Source organism: Leopardus geoffroyi, chromosome A2 (assembly GCF_018350155.1).
Source record: "Leopardus geoffroyi isolate Oge1 chromosome A2, O.geoffroyi_Oge1_pat1.0, whole genome shotgun sequence".
Taxonomy (NCBI): domain Eukaryota; kingdom Metazoa; phylum Chordata; class Mammalia; order Carnivora; family Felidae; genus Leopardus; species Leopardus geoffroyi.
Genome location: NC_059331.1, coordinates 123,999,346 through 124,018,309, shown reverse-complemented (window position 1 = coordinate 124,018,309; position 18,964 = coordinate 123,999,346). Strand labels below are relative to the sequence as shown.

At 40.1% G+C, this 18,964-nt stretch overlaps 1 protein-coding gene across 2 annotated transcripts in view; it reads right to left on the bottom strand.

Annotated features, from left to right (window-relative positions):
- Window positions 1–18,964, bottom strand: part of AVL9 (AVL9 cell migration associated) — a 70,702-nt gene that overhangs the window by 18,912 nt on the left and 32,826 nt on the right. For both annotated transcript variants that reach the window (XR_006716420.1, XM_045495254.1), the window contains exons 5-10: window positions 14,807–14,896; window positions 13,992–14,058; window positions 12,330–12,370; window positions 11,550–11,588; window positions 6,293–6,362; window positions 5,229–5,767 (exon numbers count right to left, since the gene is read on the bottom strand). Coding sequence is in view for 1 of the 2 variants with exons in the window: in XM_045495254.1 (XP_045351210.1) it covers window positions 5,229–5,767; window positions 6,293–6,362; window positions 11,550–11,588; window positions 12,330–12,370; window positions 13,992–14,058; window positions 14,807–14,896 (846 nt within the window). In the remaining variant the exon portion in view is untranslated. The remainder of the gene's footprint in view (window positions 1–5,228; window positions 5,768–6,292; window positions 6,363–11,549; window positions 11,589–12,329; window positions 12,371–13,991; window positions 14,059–14,806; window positions 14,897–18,964) is intronic.

Here is an 18,964-nt window from a genome sequence, read left to right as displayed (position 1 = left end):
TTCAGTCGGTTGAGCCGCCGACTTCGGCTCAGGTCATGATCTCGCAGTCCATGAGTTTGAGCCCCGCGTCGGGCTCTGTGCTGACAGCTCAGAGCCTGGAGCCTGTTTCAGATTCTGTGTCTCCCTCTCTCAGACCCTCTCCCGTTCATGTTCTGTCTCTGTCTCAAAAATAAATAAACGTTAAAAAAAAAAAAAAATTTAGAGTAGTTAAAATCATAGGAACAGAAAGGGTGGTTGCCCAGGGCCAGGGGTAGGGGTAGGGGTAATGGGAGGTTATGGTTTAATGGGTATAGAGTTTCAGTTCAAGATGAGAAAGTTCTGGAGATCAATAGCACAAGGATGTGAATGTAACTTAACATTACTAAACTGTATGCTTAAAAATGCTTAAAAAAACAAATACATATACGTATATACATATACACACATATATATGTATATGTATGTATTATATATTTTAACACAATTAAGAACCAGACAAAACCCCTACATCTCTGCTTGGTAAATCTAGCAGAACTGTCATGAGCTAATAATCCATGAGCTAATAATCTGAGCTGAAAAAGCAGTGTGTCTTCTCTCTTGTGACTTAGAAAGTGCTACAGTATGATCAAGACTGTATGCCATCTTCTCACCTCTCCTTTGGTCAGGGATGATAAACATGTTCATGAATTGGAAGCCTCCCTGGTATAGGGATGTCCATTCTCTCCACAACTTATATAGAGTTTGAAGATAATCCTAAAACTGATGTGGAAATACAAAGGACTAAGAAACGCTTGAAGAACAATAATAAGAGGGGGAGAGCCTTTGCTCTGCCTGATAGGATATACGTACAGTGTAGGACCACCCCGGGGATAAATATACCAATGGAAGAATAAGACTCCTTCCTCAAACATACACAAACTAATTCCAGTTAGTAATAACCAAATTGTGCAAGGCAAAACTATACAGCCTAAAATTTTTTTTATTACGTTTATTTATTTTGAGAGAGAGAGAGAGAGAGAGAGAGATAGAGCGCGCGAGGTGGGGAGGGACAGAGAGAGAGAGGGAGACACAGAATCTGAAGTAGGCTCCAGGCTCTGACCTATCAGTGCTGAACCCGACACCGGGCTCGAACTCACGAGTGTGAGATAATGACCTGAGCCGAAGTCAGACGCGCAATTGACTGAGCCACCCAGGTGCCCCAAAACTACAGAGCTTTGAAAGATAACCCAGGAAACTGTCTTCATGACCTCGAGGTAGGGGTGGGCGGGGGGGGGATGCTTAAATAAGATTCCCAAGGCACTAACCACAAAGTAAAAAAAATGATGAACAGAAAAGGTATTTAGAATATATTAAGTCCCACAAATCAGTGACAAGGAAAAGTTTTTAGGTTTTTAAAAATGTTTTTATTTATTTTTGAGAGAGAGCGTGAGCATGAAGGTGGGAGGAGCAAAGAGAAAGGGGGACACAGATCTGAAGCAGGCTGCAGGCTCTGAGCTGTCAGCACAGAGCCCGATGCGGGGCTTGAACCCATGAACCTCGAGATCACCACCTAAGCCAAAGTTGGACGCTTAACTGAGCCACTCAGGTGCCCCAAGGACAAGTTTTGAACACACACCACAAAGGATATGGAAAGATATTCAGCCTCAAAAGTAATTACTGAAAAAAATGCAAACCAAGAGACATAAGATACTATCAGGTTGGCTAAGTGTTAGACTAAATATTAAAAAGGCTGGCAATACCAAGTGTTGGTGAGAATGCAGAGCAATGGGAACTCACACCCTGCCTTGGGAATGGTGGACATTGCCACAACCACTTTAGCAAACAATTTGGAATTCTTCTAGTAAAGCTGAGGGCACCCATTCCACATAATCCAATATTCTTGCTTTTAAGTACTGAATGCTACAGAAACTCTGGCATGTGTCTAGCAAGACTCCTGAGTAAGATTTTCATAGCAGCATTACTTATAGTAACCAGAAACTGGCAACAATGCAGATGTCCATCCACACATCTGATTAGTTGCAGAACAGCTGAAAATGGAAAACTACATAGAAATAACAACATGCAATGTCAGGCAAAAACACGGATGAAACTAAAAACAAGGTCAAGAGGAAAAAAAAGTATGGTTCCACTTACTTAAATAAAAATTCATAAACATGCATCCAGGACTTTTTGGCCAGCCAATCAAGGTATTTGTAGATTCCCTAAATTTGAAAATGACAAGCAGGGTGCCTGGGTGGCTCAGTCGGTTGAGTGTCCGACTCTGAACTTCAGCTCAGGTCAAGATCCCAGAGTCGTGGGACTGAGCCCCATGTCGGGCTCTGCAGCAAGCATGGAGCCTGCTTAAGAGTCTTTCTCTTTCTCTCTCTCCTTCCCTCTGCCCCTCTGCTCGGCTCACACATGCTCTCTAAAATGAATGAATGAATGTATGGATGAATAATGAAAGAAGAAAAGAAAGAAAGAGAAAGAAAAGAAAATGACAAGCTGCAAGCAAGCAAACCAAATATAAGCTCAGAAGCAATAATTAAAGGAGGTTAATACATGTAGAAAAAAAAAATCTAGTTTCCAACTACGTATGTTTTTAACTTTTTCATAAGTTTATCGTTTTACTAAAAAAGTTAAAATAAATTAGGAATTCAAAATCAAGTGATCTTCTGATGGAGGCAATATTTTAAAAACCAAGGGTACCAAATAGATATAATTTAAAAACCTAAGTAACTGATCTCTTAAAAAAGGCACAAAAGTCTCAAAAAGATTTAGTGGCTGCCTAAAATTATCTTCCCTATCTCTTAGATGCTAAAAATAAAAATCCCTTTTATTCAATTAGAGGTGCCTCAATTGAGGGGACTTTTCATCAGAGTTCCATTTATGGAAAGACCTAATTTTTACCAAATAATAAATATTATCTCATACCTGGAAAAGAGGAGGCAGAAGTGGACTCATGACACTAAAACAAGTGGGAACCCTAACTCCCAGGGCCCCAGGCCTTCGGGCTGCCCCTAACCCTAACTGCTTTGTTCCAGTATGTAGACAATTCTAGTACTCTTTGAATAGTAAGGTAGGAAGATTTAAAATCAGGGAAAGACATAAGAAAAACCCTCAGGATGGTCTTCCACATCTGAAAATACTACCCCAACTTCTTTAGCTTTTTTCCATTTCTCTCATTCTCCTTCAACTTTTCTCTGGTTCTAAAGTGGTCTAGTCCAGCAGAGTGTATATATGATATAGGAGAATTCTCTAATTTTCCCCCTCCTTCTTTGGTTCCCCTCATTCTTTCCCTTCACCTTATGGGTACTGTACCCAAACACTGCCTCTAATCCCATCTTCTCTCCCTCAGCACCCAGGTTTCTTCTCTACACTTCAGAAATCAACTCTCCGGACAGGTTCAAGCATATTTTAGCATCTGGGATAGATGGCAGTGATTCAGTAAGCGTCATTTCTGAGAGTGACATGAAAGGCATCATTCTCCAGCAATTTCAAGTACCAGAGAGAAGACTAGAAAGCTGGAGAGCTGAGGAATCTCTTCCAGACATAAATGTTTTGTTATGTAGAAATTTGTTTCTATTTATTCATATGCTGAGTCAGGGGACTAGTCAGCTTATTATTCTCTTCAAAGCTCAATATCCTGGGGTGCCTAGGTGGCTCAGTCGGTTAAACTGCCGACTTCGGCTCAGGTCATGATCTCGCGGTCTGTGAGTTCGAGCCCCACGTCGGGCTCTGTGCTGACAGCTCAGAGCCTGGAGCCTGTTTCAGATTCTGTGTCTCCCTCTCTCTAAACCTCCCCCGTTCATGCTCTGTCTCTCTCTGTCTCAAAAATAAATAAACGTTAAAAAAAAAAAAAAACAAAACTCAATATCCTACCTTCAGGAATATTCTGCAAGCTTCTCTCTGGCTATTTTTAAAATCACTTTTAAGAACTTTGGCTAACCTAATTCCTTCTGTATAATAAATCTTTCATAATCTTCAAGAGAAAAAAAAGCCTAAACACAATTCACTTTTAAGAATATTTCGTGTCAACTATACTTCAACTAAAAAAAAGAATATTTCACACTCCAAAGTTACTGACATGAAAGAAATCAGCATTTGCATTTACAATTGTGATTAAATGACAAATTAGTCAGTGCATAATAAAACATAAAACCAAAAAGAAAAATGATTTACCAGCATGATAGCAGTAAGCCCATCATACATTCAGTATTGGTATAATGCACACCAACAGAATATTCGGCCAAACATGGTTTATTGACAGCCCACAAAATATATGTTTATTTTGCTTTAATTCAGCAACCTCATGGACAAAAACAAAATCCCTCCCCAGTTAATCACCCTCTTGACATCTCCACAATGATAAAAATTGGAGGGTCAGTGGGTAACGCAGCCACGTGAAGGCTTCAAAAATATAGGCAGGTGTTTTTTTTTTTTTAATTTTTTTTTTTTAAACGTTTATTTATTTTTGAGACAGAGAGAGACAGAGCATGAAGAGGGGAGGGGCAGAGAGAGAGGGAGACACAGAATCCGAAACGGGCTCCAGGCTCTGAGCTGTCAGCACAGAGCCCGATGCGGGGCTCGAACTCACGGATCGCGAGATCATGACCTGAGCTGAAGTCGGACGCCCAACCCACTGAGCCACCCAGGCGCCCCAAATATAGGCAGTTCTTACACCCACATGTGAGTTCAGAAAACCCACAACTGGTGGCTACTGACCATACCTAGTAGAGTGAGAACCCTGAGTTTTCTCCCCAGGTTCCTAAATCCCAGCTTTAAGAAACTGTGCATTAGTTTGATCATAAAATCAATTAAGGTAATTTCAGAATCCCCTAGCAGGCCACAAAATGAACAAAGCATTTCCCATTATCTATGCAGCATTACTGACGCAGGGCAAATACTTATTTGTAAAGTTGGAGAAACCCAGGAAGAATTCATCCTAGAGGAAGAAATACATGTTCAAATCAATGCTACCCATCTTCCTTTTCCACATAAAGTTTTACTTCACACATAAAGGATGCTATTTGGAGAAAATCATAAAATTTGCTGTAGTTACTAGAAAGGTGTATCTTGCAAGACACATGGATAGAAGAACTTAGAACCCAGTATGGTACCTGGCATATGTGACACTATGGTCAGAGACAACCACAGCACTATACATATGTATCTTAAAGTTTTCAGACCTGAAAATATGTTCAATACTGTAAGTTAAATTCCAAAAGGTTGTCAGTTTCTTTAAGGGCCTCAATAAGGAACACAAGCTTTACCTTTGTGAAGATGGCCAGGGGCATGCCATACTGGTCCTCTTCCAAACCAGAAATTAGCCCTGGTATCAGGACCACCTGGCCTGTATTAGCTTGAGGTTGTACAGTAATTGGAGGACTGTCTGAGGGCACAGACTCCTTTGGAAATGAGTTTGTCTGTTCTGACCCCACCTGTTCCTTTTCTTTCAAGGTGGGGTCCTCCAAGACACTAGGATCCAAGGTCTCCCAGTCACTTTCTGAAGATTCTGGAGATGGGCGAGAAGGAGGTTTCAAATATTGACTGGTATCATTGGGTTCCTGTCCTTTGCTGCTGTCCTCTTCTGCTTGGAGCAAAGGTTCTTCAGTCTTGATGCCAGCATCTCCTCCACGGTTCCCTGTCATGATTTTCTTAACAGTTCCTGAGTTGGTATTTAAAATTTCAGGAGCGGACATAGAAACCAAATCATCTGCAGGTGGATTACTTTCATGAAGCCCAGCATCTTCAGACATACTCTTTCGGGGTCTGTACTGAGAACAGTCACTGAGACCATGTTCAATCATGCCTACAACACACAATATCGGAGAACATCTAGGCTTACAATAAGGTGGGAGAAAACAAGAGTTGCATGTTACATTTTAATTAGAACTAGAACTCTCCTATAAAAATTTTAATAAGTTATGCTTGCACATATTTTAATTAAAGGAAAAAAAAAAGACAAGAAAAATCTCGTACAAAAGAGAGAAACTCAGGGGTGCCCGGGTGGCTCAGTTGGTTTGATGGCCGACTTTTTATTTTAGCTCTTGTAATGATCTCGTAGTTCGTGAGTCTGAGCCCCACACTGGGTTCTATGCTGACAGGACTGTAGGTCCTGCATGGGATGTGTCTCCTCTCTCTGCCCCTCCCCTGCTTGTGCTCCCTCTCTCTTTCAAAAATAAACTTAAATAAAAAAACAAAAGAGAGAAACCCACTGCCAAAAGAAAATGTTAAAATAGAAATATTTTCCCTAACAAGTTTATCCTTGAAAAATTTTTATCATTGAAAGTTCCAGTACAAGTTAAATAAAGAGTAGATACTGTTATCCTCTTACCTGGAAAAAGGGATAACACAGTCATCAGGGCACCCACCAATTTATTCACTGGAGAAATATAAAAGAGAACCTGAAATGGATTCAATCAAAATTAAATTAGAAAATCCTGGGTCTACAATATCAAAACAAAAAAGATAGAGGAGAGTACAGAAGGGAAGATTCTTTACAGAAGAGTAACACCTAATAAATAAAACATTAATGAAAGAATCAAAAAAATCACCAAGCATCCATCATGATTCAGTTAAAAATTACCAGTGGGAGCTAAAACTATTGTGAAAGGTTGTTGGGCAAGGGGCTCTTCACATAGCTTCAAATTTATCATCCCACAGATTAGCTATTAGTTGCAAATAGAAACACAAGTACCTCACTATGAAGAAATCTGGCAACTACCACCTTAATCAAATGATTAAATTTCACATCACCAGCGATAGTACCAACAATTATGAGCTTCCTTGTGTGATAACTCTGTGGAGGACACACCACCACTTGTATAGTATTCTCGCCCAAAAAAGTTTAAGCTGCAACTAGCCACAAGAAAATAATCAGGCAAATATAATCTTAAACTTTAGCCTGGATTTAAGTGTTTGTTTATTTTTGAGAGAGAGAGTGCAAGCAGGGGAGGGGCAAACAGAGAGGGAGAGAATCCCAAGCAGACTCTGTGCTGTCAGTGCAGAGCCTGACGCAGGGTTTGACCTCATGAACCGTGAGATCAATGACCTGAGCCTAAATCAAGAGTCTGATACTTAACCAACTGAGCCACCCAGGTGCCCCTAGTCTGGATTCTTTGGAGAAAAAAAAAAAAAAAAAGCCAATGACACGAAAAACAAAAAGAAACAACAGCAAGGTGGTACAGCTGTTTGAGATTAAAAAGGACTACCATGCAGTACATGATTCTTAGTCCCCAAAGTGGAAACAGCAACTAGTTTATAGGACATTATTATGACAACTCAAGAATTTGAAAATGGACTGATTAGATGTCATTTATTGCCTCAATGTTACAATTTCTTGAATGTGAAAATGGTATCTTATATGGGAATACACTTAGTCTTAAGAAAGAAATATATCCTAACGTATTTAGGGGTAAAGTACCATGATCTTAAAATTAGGATTCAGGGGGGGCGCCTGGGTGGCGCAGTCGGTTGAGCGTCCGACTTCAGCCAGGTCACGATCTCGCGGTCCGTGAGTTCGAGCCCCGCGTCGGGCTCTGGGCTGATGGCTCAGAGCCTGGAGCCTGTTTCCGATTCTGTGTCTCCCTCTCTCTCTCTGACCCTCCCCCGTTCATGCTCTGTTTCTCTCTCTGTCCCAAAAATAAATAAACGTTGAAAAAAAAAAAAATTAGGATTCAGGGGGAAAAAATGAACATATATAAAGCAATATAATGCAAAAGTGGCAAAATGTTAACAAATAGTAAATGCAGATCAAGGGTATAAAAGTTCATTATAGGATTCTATCAACTTTTCTGCAGGTTTGACATTTTTCAGAAAACTGAGGAAAAAAATCACAAACAGGATTAGATATTACATGAAATGTAACAATGGTCATCATTAAATTGGTTGGAAAAAGAACAAGCAAAGATTTGCTTAGGTGAGTTTTTTTTCCCATTATAAACAAATTATTTAGTGACACTCAAGTGCTATCTGACAGAGCACAGTACCCACAATTGTCTGTTTTCCTTGCAGAGTAATCTTGAGTGCTTTGCAAGTATGGAGAAACCAAATGTTGCATTAAAGGGCAGCCTTATCCGCCTGGGTGGCGCAGTCGGTTAAGCGTCCGACTTCAGCCAGGTCACGATCTCGCGGTCCGTGAGTTCGAGCCCCGCGTCAGGCTCTGGGCTGATGGCTCAGAGCCTGGAGCCTGTTTCCGATTCTGTGTCTCCCTCTCTCTCTGCCCCTCCCCTGTTCATGCTCTCTCTCTGTCTCAAAAATAAATAAACGTTAAAAAAAAATTAAAAAAAAAAAAAAAAGGGCAGCCTTATTTCATCAAATCAATATGAAAAGAGTGTACGTGTGATTTGCCACATTACATAAAGATACATGATCATAAATGCCACTGCATGTAACTAGTTTAAGTTCTATTTTGCAAGACTGTTGTTTCAGATACGTATATCTATATGTGCTCTGGGTTGCAACGTAAAGCATTTTTTATTATGAATACCAAAGTTTGAAACCTACAACTCAACAAAAAACCCACAACCTGATCAAAAAATGGGCAAAGGACTTAAACAGGCTTCAAGGAAGTCATACAAATGACCGATAAGCACATGAAAAGGTGCTCAACATTACTAACCATTAGGGAATGCAAATTAAACCCAGGAGATACTACCTCATACCTATTAGAATGGCTACTATCAAAAAACTAAAAAATAGCAAATGTTGGTAAAGATGTAGAGACAATGGAACCCCTGTGCATTATTGGCAGGAATGTAAAATGGTGCAGCCACTATGGAAAACAGTATGGTGGTTCATCAAAAGAATTAAAAGTAGAATACCGTCTGGTCCAGCAATACCACTTCTGGGTATATACACAAAACAACTGGAAGCAAGGTGTTGAAGAGATGTACACATACCATTCATGAGAGTCAGAAGGTGGAAGCAACCCAAATGTCCATCAAAGGACGAAGGGTGAAACAAAATGTGGTATGTACAACAGATATTATTCAGCCTTAAAAAGGAAGGAAATTCTGACACATGGATCAGCCTTGAGGACATTATGCTTAGTAAAATAAGCCAGTCGCAAAAAGACATACTGAATGATTTCACTTATATAAGAACTTAGTGTAGCCAAATTCATAGAAACCATAAGTAGAAGGGTCAGGGTCAGTGGGAATAAGAAAATGGGAAGTTACTTAAGGGATACAATTTTAGTTTTGCACAATAAAGAGTTTGTGAGTGGATGATGATGATAGCACAACAATGTGAAGGTATGTAATGCCACTCAACTATACACTTAAAAATGGTTAAGATGGTAAATTATATGTTACGTGTATTTTACAACAATTAAAAATTTGGTTAAGAAGTTAAAAACATTGTTGGGGTACCAAATGAGCCACCCAGGCTCTCCAGGAATAAATACTTTTAAGGTAACAAACCATACTAGACTAAACCATACCAGCCATAAATGGCTGACTTTCAACAACTGTTCCACCCCTACTCCGCTTAGCACAGTAATATGGTGTATAAAACTGGCCCCAGAGGTCCCTGAGTGGCTTAGCTGGTTAAGCATCCAACTATTGATTTCGGCTCAGGTAATGATCTCCCCGTTTGTGAGATCTAGCCCCAGGTCGGGCTCTGCACTGACAGCGAGGAGTCTGCTTGGGATTCTCTCTCCCTCTCTCTCTGCCCCGCCCCCACTCAGGCTTGTGTGTGCTTGCCTCTCTCAAAATAAGTAAGTAAACTTAACACAATAACAAAAAACTGGCCCCAGAGCCCAGGGTGGCTCCTGATTAGTCTCAACCAGAGGTGAAGCCAATGTTTTCTATAAAGAGTTATAAATAGTAAGAATTCTTCCTTTGTAGGCAATATATATAGTCTCTGTCACAACAATTCAACTCTGCCACTGTAGCGCAAAAATACCCTTAGTGATAAGTAGATGAATGAGTATAACTGTGTTCCAATAAAACTTTATTTACAAAAACAGGGGTGGGCCAGATTTGGTAGAACCTTGGTTTGTAGAACCTTGGTCTAAAATCATAGCAATCCGGGGCGCCTGGGTGGCGCAGTCGGTTAAGCGTCCGACTTCAGCCAGGTCATGATCTCGCGGTCCGTGAGTTCGAGCCCCGCGTCAGGCTCTGGGCTGACGGCTCAGAGCCTGGAGCCTGTTTCCGATTCTGTGTCTCCCTCTCTCTCTGCCCCTTCCCCGTTCATGCTCTGTCTCTCGCAAAAATAAATAAACGTTGAAAAAAAAATTAAAAAAAAAAAAAAGTAAATAAAATCATAGCAATCCCATCTCTTTGTACCAGAGAGTGGTGTGGACCCCAAGTTAAAACCAATCAGTATATGTACTTCTTTGGCAACAATTTTTTTAAAAATTCATTCTAGGGGCGCCTGGGTGGCGCAGTCGGTTAAGCATCCGACTTCAGCCAGGTCACGATCTCGCGGTCCGTGAGTTCGAGCCCCGCGTCGGGCTCTGGGCTGATGGCTCAGAGCCTGGAGCCTGTTTCCGATTCTGTGTCTCCCTCTCTCTCTGCCCCTCCCCCATTCATGCTCTGTCTCTCTCTGTCCCAAAAATAAATAAAGGTTGAAAAAAAAAAAAAAAATCATTCTAGGCACATGGCCTCATGGGTCTAAACAAACTGAAAGGAAGACGGTTTGGGAATAGGTATAGACCAGTTAGCTGGCAATTAATGGTTTGGGAATAGGTATAGACCAGTTATCTGGCAATTAACTGGCAGTTAACCTACACTACAAGGGAAACCAGGCTCAGGATAAAGCTAGCACTGCAGACTGTAAAGCAAAGAGATGGAAAAAAATCTAGGTACTTAATTATACCGTAGAACCATTTAATCAACCAGTCCTGAAGTCTGCCGTAAGCCAATACATATCCGTATTATTTAAGTCAGTTTAAAAAAAATTTTTAATGTTTATTTTTGACAGAGAAACATAGCATTAGTGGGGGAGGGGCAGAGAGAGAGGGAGACACAGAATCCAAAGCAGGCTCCAGGCTCTGAGCTGTCCGCAGAGCCCGACGCAGGGCTCAATCTCACAAACCTCAAGATCATGACCTGAGCCGAAGTCAAGATGCTTAACCGATTGAGCCACCCAGGCGCCCCTAAGTCAGTTTAAATTGTTAGTTACTTAGTTATTTACATTTATTTATTTTTGAGAGACAGAGTGAGACAAAGTTGAGAGTTGGGGAGAGGCAGAGAGGGAGGGAGACACAGGATTGGAAGCAGGCTCCAGGCTCCAAGCTGTCAGCACAGAGCCTGACGTAGGGCTCAAACTCACAAACTGTGAGATCATAACCTGAGCCAAAGTTGGACGCTCAACCGACTGAGCCACCCAGGCACCCACCCCTAAATCGGACTTTTATGTTCCCTGTAGTCAAAACTATTCTGATAACTGGATACTGTCAAATTGTCCCCAGAAAAGACTACACAAATTTATACTTCTATGGTAGTGAACAACAATAGATGCTTCAGTATACCACAATTTGATAGACCAAAAAAGTCTTAATTTATAATTTACAATTAGGTTTTAAGTTTATATAGTATTTAAGAAATGTCAATAACTGTTAAATATTTCATTCCTTCAAATCTCACCTTTTTTTCAAGAAGAATTAGTTTAAACAGGATTAAGACCTAAAGAAAAAAAATACTATATTAAAATAAACTCATGCTTTTTATTTATTTCCCTTTTCCCTTCCTCAAACATAACCATAGATCATTTAATCAATAATATTAACTATAATGCTTAAAAATACACTGGAAATTATTAACTTATGCTGAAAAATAAAAAATTATGTGTCTTCTAAAAAATGTGAGAACCCCTTAAATCTCTAACAAATTGTGCTTTTTGGAAAGTTATGCATTTCTGCTTGAAATATTTGCAAGCTCCTTAAAGGGCAGGGACTATTCATTTATTTCTGGATGTCCAGGGCATTCACATAGCAGATACTCAATAAGTGTTTGTTAAATGAATAATCAATGTGTATATGTCCCAGTCAGCATATACTTCAATAGTATAAGTATAGATATTTTAAGGGAAAATGTTTCACTATGAGCAACATATAAAGTGTTCCGCAAGATTAAAACAGGTTTCTTTCTGCTCTAACTTCATGATATCTGAAATTACAAAGGCAACAGAAAAAAGTATCCTCTCCTGCACAGAAATAGACAGTATTCCTATACAGTACTTTAAAAACTTTCTATCAGATAAGCACTAACACTACCAACACTTTCAACTTTTATCCTTATGAGTACTGTCTTAGAAGAACTAAAACCTGGTATGCCACAATCTCCATTTGACCTTGTAGCACATGGAATTTACTAAGTTAAATGAATACAACTTGAATACATCGTAAGTTAAATAAGGTATCATACCTTATGTCGAAAATGAAGCACAAGATCTCGAGGAGACAGACCTACAATGTTAACAAGAAAGCTAATCTGTGATGACAACATACGGGTTTTGTTAAAGAAAGATTTTTCCCCATCAAAAGAAAGGCGGGTAAAAAACAGGAATGGTAAGAATATGCAAGTATTAAAATACTTATGTAATATTCCATTATGTACACATATACTCAGGATTTAATCAAACAACTGGGGCACCTGGGTGGCTCAGTTAAATGTTGGACTCTTGATTTCAGCTCAGGTTATGACCTCATGGTTCATGAGGCTGAGCCCCGTGTCAGGTTCCGCACTGGAATTCTCACTCTCCCTCTCTGTCCTTCCCCAACACACATGCTCATGTGTGTGCGCTCTCCCCCACCCCAAAATAAAAAACCCAAAACCAAAAAACAAAGAATTTCTCAAATAACTATTAACAGTCAAACACAGCATGGTCGAATGGAACTTTTTACAATGATGGAAACGTTCTACATCTGTGCTGTCCAATACAGTAGCCACATGTGGCCAATGAACATTTGAAACGTAGCCAAGTTGGGGTGTCTGGGTGGCTCCATCAGTTAAGTGTCCAACTTTTGGTTTCGGCTCAGGTCATGATCTTCAGGTTCATGAGTGCGAGCCTGGCACTGTCACTGCAGAGCTTGCCTGGGATTCTCTCTCCCTCTCTCTGCCCCTCCCCCTACTTGCACACAGGTGCTCTCTCTAAAAATAAATTAAAAAAAAAAAAAAGAAATGTATCAAGTGTACTGACAGACTGACTTTTTAACTTTATTTAACTTTTACTAATTCTAATCTAAACGTAAATAGTCACATGAGGCTAATGGCTACTGCTCTGGGCAATGCAGCTCTACCGTTTTCTCCCCATTCTACAAGTATCTTACAAATCATACAAGTTTAGATATTACAAAGCTTATACTATAGTGGCAATCATTTAAATATGGTTTTTGTTCGCCACACTCCATGGCTATTATTTCTGCATCATAGTCTTCTCTGAACATCTGTCATAGGACTAGAGAAAATAATTCAGAGAAACATATATTCTTAGGAGTTTTGTGACCAGCTTACATTATACACAGGATTATAAAAGGGAACTACTACAGTTTAGCTACTTCATGCTAAAATAGGAACCGAGTCAGTGAGCATAAATCAGTGATGCGAATTTTTTTTCTAATTATAAAAAGGATATTTATTGAGTGCCTATTGAGCAACGTGGACACCAATGAATATCCTGGACTGTCAGAACAGTATAAATTAAACAAAACCCCCTACTTGAAAAATCTTAGGATAAAAAAGAACTGAGCAGATCTCTCTCTCTCTCTTGCTCTCCCTGTCATGAAAGGGAATTGACTTGGCCAGCGTTACCATAAGGAAAAGAAAACACTTCCACTACTATTCTGAAAAGCAGAAATGTGATTTATACAGTAATAGTTCCAAATATCGCTACAATTACATTGTAACTCTTTTCAATACAAATACTAGTGAAGAAGATATTTAAGGAAACAACATCAAACACTGAAGAATTTAAGTTTAGATCACTTATAGAAAATTAATTTTGATTATGCAGTTTTACATGCAACTTGGTTTACCAAACAAAAAGAAATGAGGGCATTTCTTCTGATCTGTAGAAAAGCTACTTACCAAGATATACTTGGGATCCTTCTAATGAAGTTCCTCCCAAGGAACTATTCATATGTTCATAAAGCTCCTATAAAATATAGGCTCAATTTAGAACATTTTACAATCATTTCAGACACTAAATTAGAGGTATGATGACCAGGAAAAAATTGGTTCTTTAACCTAGACAGTTTGTTTTGTCATACCCTAAATTTAGAAATAATCAAGGTCTCTCTGAAACCTTACCAGTTTCCAGCACTCCCTCCTTCTCTTCCTCTTCATTTAAGAGCTTAGTTCATTCACATGGTGGTATGGATTGTAGGCTAAGTTCCCTCTACTTCTTTGGTAAACACCTAATTGTCCTACACTCACTAGGATCCAGGAGAGATCCATGTTCTACACATTCATGGCAGCCCTGAGAAAAACATGTTATCCATCTTTAGTAAAATAATCATGTAGTCTTTATTTATTTATTTATTTATTTATTTATTTATTTATTTATTGCTTTGGGAGATAGAAACCAGAAGACTAATATATAAACACACTGTGCAGTAAATAAATAAAATAAGCAAATTTAGAAAAGCAATGCCATAGCAACGAGCTACTATCCATTAACAGAGGCACTTAATTGCACTTCTTTGTAGTCATTATTCAATAAAAGGCAGTATGATTAAATTTAATAAATATGATCTGTACATTTTGGGCAAATCCCTTGCCATTCTTAAGAAGAATGTCTTTCTTAAGCTAACAAAAGATTATCTTTACAATATTGTTGACAAGATTTACTTGATTCATGAAACAGTCTTCAGCCAAATACAGCTATAGAGGAATATAGTTACCTTTAGAATGGAAATTTGGGAAAAATCCTTCTCTTCAAAATATGCATGTGTAATGAGCTGAAGTTTTGCTTGAAGCAAGCCATAGAGAGGCTTAAAGAAGAAAAAATTACTATTAGTTTGGTAATAGGAAAAAATCAAACACCTTACAAACTTGTAATTGAAAGAGAACAGGGAGAAAAAGTAACTTCAACTTTAGTATCTTACTATTCACAGCTGAAAGCTGTTAAATAATCTGTTCTAGCTCTATGGCTGCTGTTGAAAAGCACCTGACCCTTGGAGTACAGTGGTTGAGTGTGTGTGGGCAGACGTCTTGGGTCTATTGCATCACTCAGCTACATGACCCTGGGCACCAAATTTCCCCACACCTGCTTGCTGATATGAACACCAGCATATGAAAAGACAGTACATCTTATGAGGTTGTTTCCAGAATTAATATAACACAGGGTAAAAGCATTTAAATGGGGGCACCTGGGGGGCTCAGTTAAGCATCTGACTCGGGCCCAGGTCATGATCTTGTGGTTCGTGGATTCAAGCCCAGCATCAGGCTCTGTGTTGACAGCTCAGAGACTGGAGCCTGCTTCGGATTCTGTGTCTCCCTCTCTCTCTCTGCCCCTCCCCCGCTCATGTGCGCGCTTTCTCTCTCAAACATAAACATTGGAAAGATCCAACATGGTGGAGAAGTAGGGGAACCCAAAGTTCCCTTGTCCCTCAAACACAGCAGTGTTGAGGCCAAAGGACTTTGAATTCCAAGAGTCCAGGCTGCAGAGTGACAGAGCCTTCTCCAAGGGCCCACAGGGATAACCTGGAGGGCCATAGGTGCGTGACTGTGAACTGGGAGAGATAAAATGAGCAGTGTAGGCAGGGATGGGTGGGATCCCCCTTCTGCGGAGAGACAAAGGGAAGAGAAAGGCTGGGAAAGCATATCTGGACAAGAGAAAAACCACGAACTGAGATGGACATAGATACAACCTCTAACTGCTGAGCTTTCCCCGGACTGGGGCCGGCTGCCCTGTTGGAGCACCTGGGGATGAGGGGAGCCAGCCCCAGACTCAGTAAGTACTTAGAGGTGCAGTCCGCGGTGGGAGAAAGCAATCCCTCCCTGGAGTGCAGTGGTTAGAAGGTACATAACCGTTCAAAGGACAAAGACTGCCTGTGCCCGCTAGTCAGAGGCCATATATCGGTGGTGTGGAGAGGCACTTCCCCATATTTAAGACATCAGGGTTTAAATCCAAGTCCAGCCTCAGGGAGGCGCGGGAGTTGGCAGAGCGGGACAAACTGCCGTATTCATGCCTGCCACTGTGAGGATGGCCTGAATAGACTGGTCTGGGACACCCAGTGCAGGGAAGAGAGACTGGGTTGTCACCATTTTTCTCCCCATCACCAACAAGGTAGGGCCTCAGAGAACAGACAGTGGGCCCACAGTGGAGGTGGGACCCACCTACACCAAACCACGCCCCTCCACACCTGGTAACTGTATCTACGGGAGCGGGATTGATGCTGATGAACTAGACAGCCCCTCCTCCAGACCAATGCTGCCATGGGTTCCAAGGCACCCAGTGGTTTTGCATTTTCTGATTTAATTCTTGGACAATTCTTAGTATATATGTGTGTGTGTGTATGTATGTGTGTGTGTGTATATATATATATATATATATATATATGTTTTTTCTTCCTTTTCTGCTTTTTATTTCTTCCCTCCTCTAGTCTGATTATTTTGGTTGTTGGTTTGTTCAAGCAGACATATTTAATCTATTCTCTTTATACCTGTTCTGTATCTCCTTCTTTATTTTCCTCTTTCTCTCTCTGGATTAAGCTGTATAGTTTCTCTGGCTGGTCTATTTTATTTTATTTTATTTTTCCCCCGCCCCTGTCATTTCTTTCTTTCTTTGTATGGGATAAGGCCTCTCACATTAACACTGCCCCCACCCCAATGTTTTGCTGTTGCTGGTGTTTATTTTGTTTTTTTGGTCTTTGTTTTTTGTTTGTTTTCTCTTCCAGGGCTACTTCAATGAACAAATCAAAGCACACCTGGTGGAGGGTCCAAAACATCATTATGAACAGGGAGATGAAGCAACCAGTCACAACAGAGAGCAAGTAATACACTCCAAAAAACGCCTCCTGAAGGGCCAGGCCCTGGGCAGTGTATGACCCCTCTTTAATACAGTAGTGCTCGCAGGTACAGGACACACAACAAGCTTTTTAAAACACATAAGGGACAGAAAACTAGCCAAAATGATGAAACAGAAGAATGCTCAAAAGAAATTCCAGGAAGAAATGATAGCTAAAGAATTGATCAAAACATATATAAATAATATAACTGAACAAGAATTAAATTTTTTAAAGTGTTTATTTTTGAGAGAGAGAGAGAGAGAGAGAATGCAAGTGGGTTAGGGGCAGAGAGAGAGAGAGAGAGAGGGAGACACAGAATCTGAAGCAGGCTTCAGGCTCCGAGCAGAATCCGACGCAGGGCTCAAACTCACGAGCTGTGAGATCATGACCTGAGCCTAAGTCGGACGCTTAACCAACTGAGCCACCCAGGCGCCCGCCCCCGAACAAGAATTTAGAATAATAGTCATAGTATTAATCGCGAGGCTTGAAAAAAGCATAGAAGACAGCAGAGAATCTATTGCTGCAGAGATCAAGGAACTAAAAAATAGTCATGATGAATTAAAAAATACTGTAAATGAGGTGCAAAATAAACGAGGGGCTGTGATAGCGAGGACTGAAGAGGCAGAGGGGAGAATAAGTGAAATAGAAGATAAAATTATGGAAAAAGATGAAGCTGAGAAAAAGAGAGATAAAAAAAATTCTAGACCATGAGGGGAGAATTAGAGAACTAAGTGATTCAATGAAACGTATTAATATCTGTATCACAGGAGTTGATAGAAAAGAGAAAGAAGAGAGAGAAAGGGGTGAAAAGTGTACTTGAACAAATCATAGCTGAGAACTTCCCCAATCTGGAGAAGGAAACAGACACTGAAATCCAGAGAATTCCCTTCAGACGTAATAGGAATTGATCTTCTGCACTGACATAACATAGTGAAACTGGCAAAATACAAAGATGGAGAGAGAATTCTGAAAGCAGCTAGGGACAGATGAGCCTCTACAAGGGCAGACACATAAGGGTAATAGCAGACCTATCTACTGAAGCTTGGCAGGCCAGAAGGGAGTGGCAGGAAAAACTCCAATGTACTGAATAGGAAAAATATGCAGCCAAGAATCCTTTATCCAGCAAGCCTGTCATTCAGAATAGGAGGGATAAAGGTTTTCCAAGACAAACAAAAATTGAAGGAGTTCATTGCCACTAAACCAGCCCTACAAGAGCTCCTAAGGGGGACTCTGAATGGAATGTTGCAAAGACCACAAAGGACCAGAGACATCGCTACAAGCATGAAACCTACAGATAACACAATGACTCTAAATCCATATCTTTCAATAACACTGAACGTAAATGGACTAAATGCTCCAATCAAAAGACATAGGGTATCAGAATGGATTAAAAAAAAAAAACACACACACACACACACAAAAAAACCAAACCCAAGACCCATCTATTTGCTGTCTACAAGAGACCCATTTTAGACCTGAGGACACCTTCAAACTGAAAGTGAGAGGATAGAGAACCACTTATCATGCTATCAGACAAACTGGAGTTTAAAGGCTGTAACAAGAGATGAAAAAGGGCATTATACCATAATTATGGAGTCTATCCATCAAGAAGTGCTAACAATTATAAATGTTTATGCACCCAATTCAGTAGCATCCAAATATATAAAACAATCACAAATATAAACAATCTTATTGGGAAGAATGTGGTAATTGCAGGGGACTTTAATATACCACTTACAACAATGGACACATCATCTATGCAGAACATCAATACAGAAACAATGGCCCTGAATCATACACTGGACCAGATGGACTTGACAGATATATTCAGAACTTTTCATCCTAAAGCAGAATACACCTTATATTGAGTGCACATGGAACATTCTCCAAGACAGATCACACAGTGGATCACGAAACAGCCCTCAATAAATATAAAAGAACTGAGATTATATCATGCACATTTTCAGATCACCATGCTATGAAACTTGAAATCAACCACAGGAAAAAGGTAGGAAAATCTCCAAAGCATGGAGGTTAAAGAACATCCTA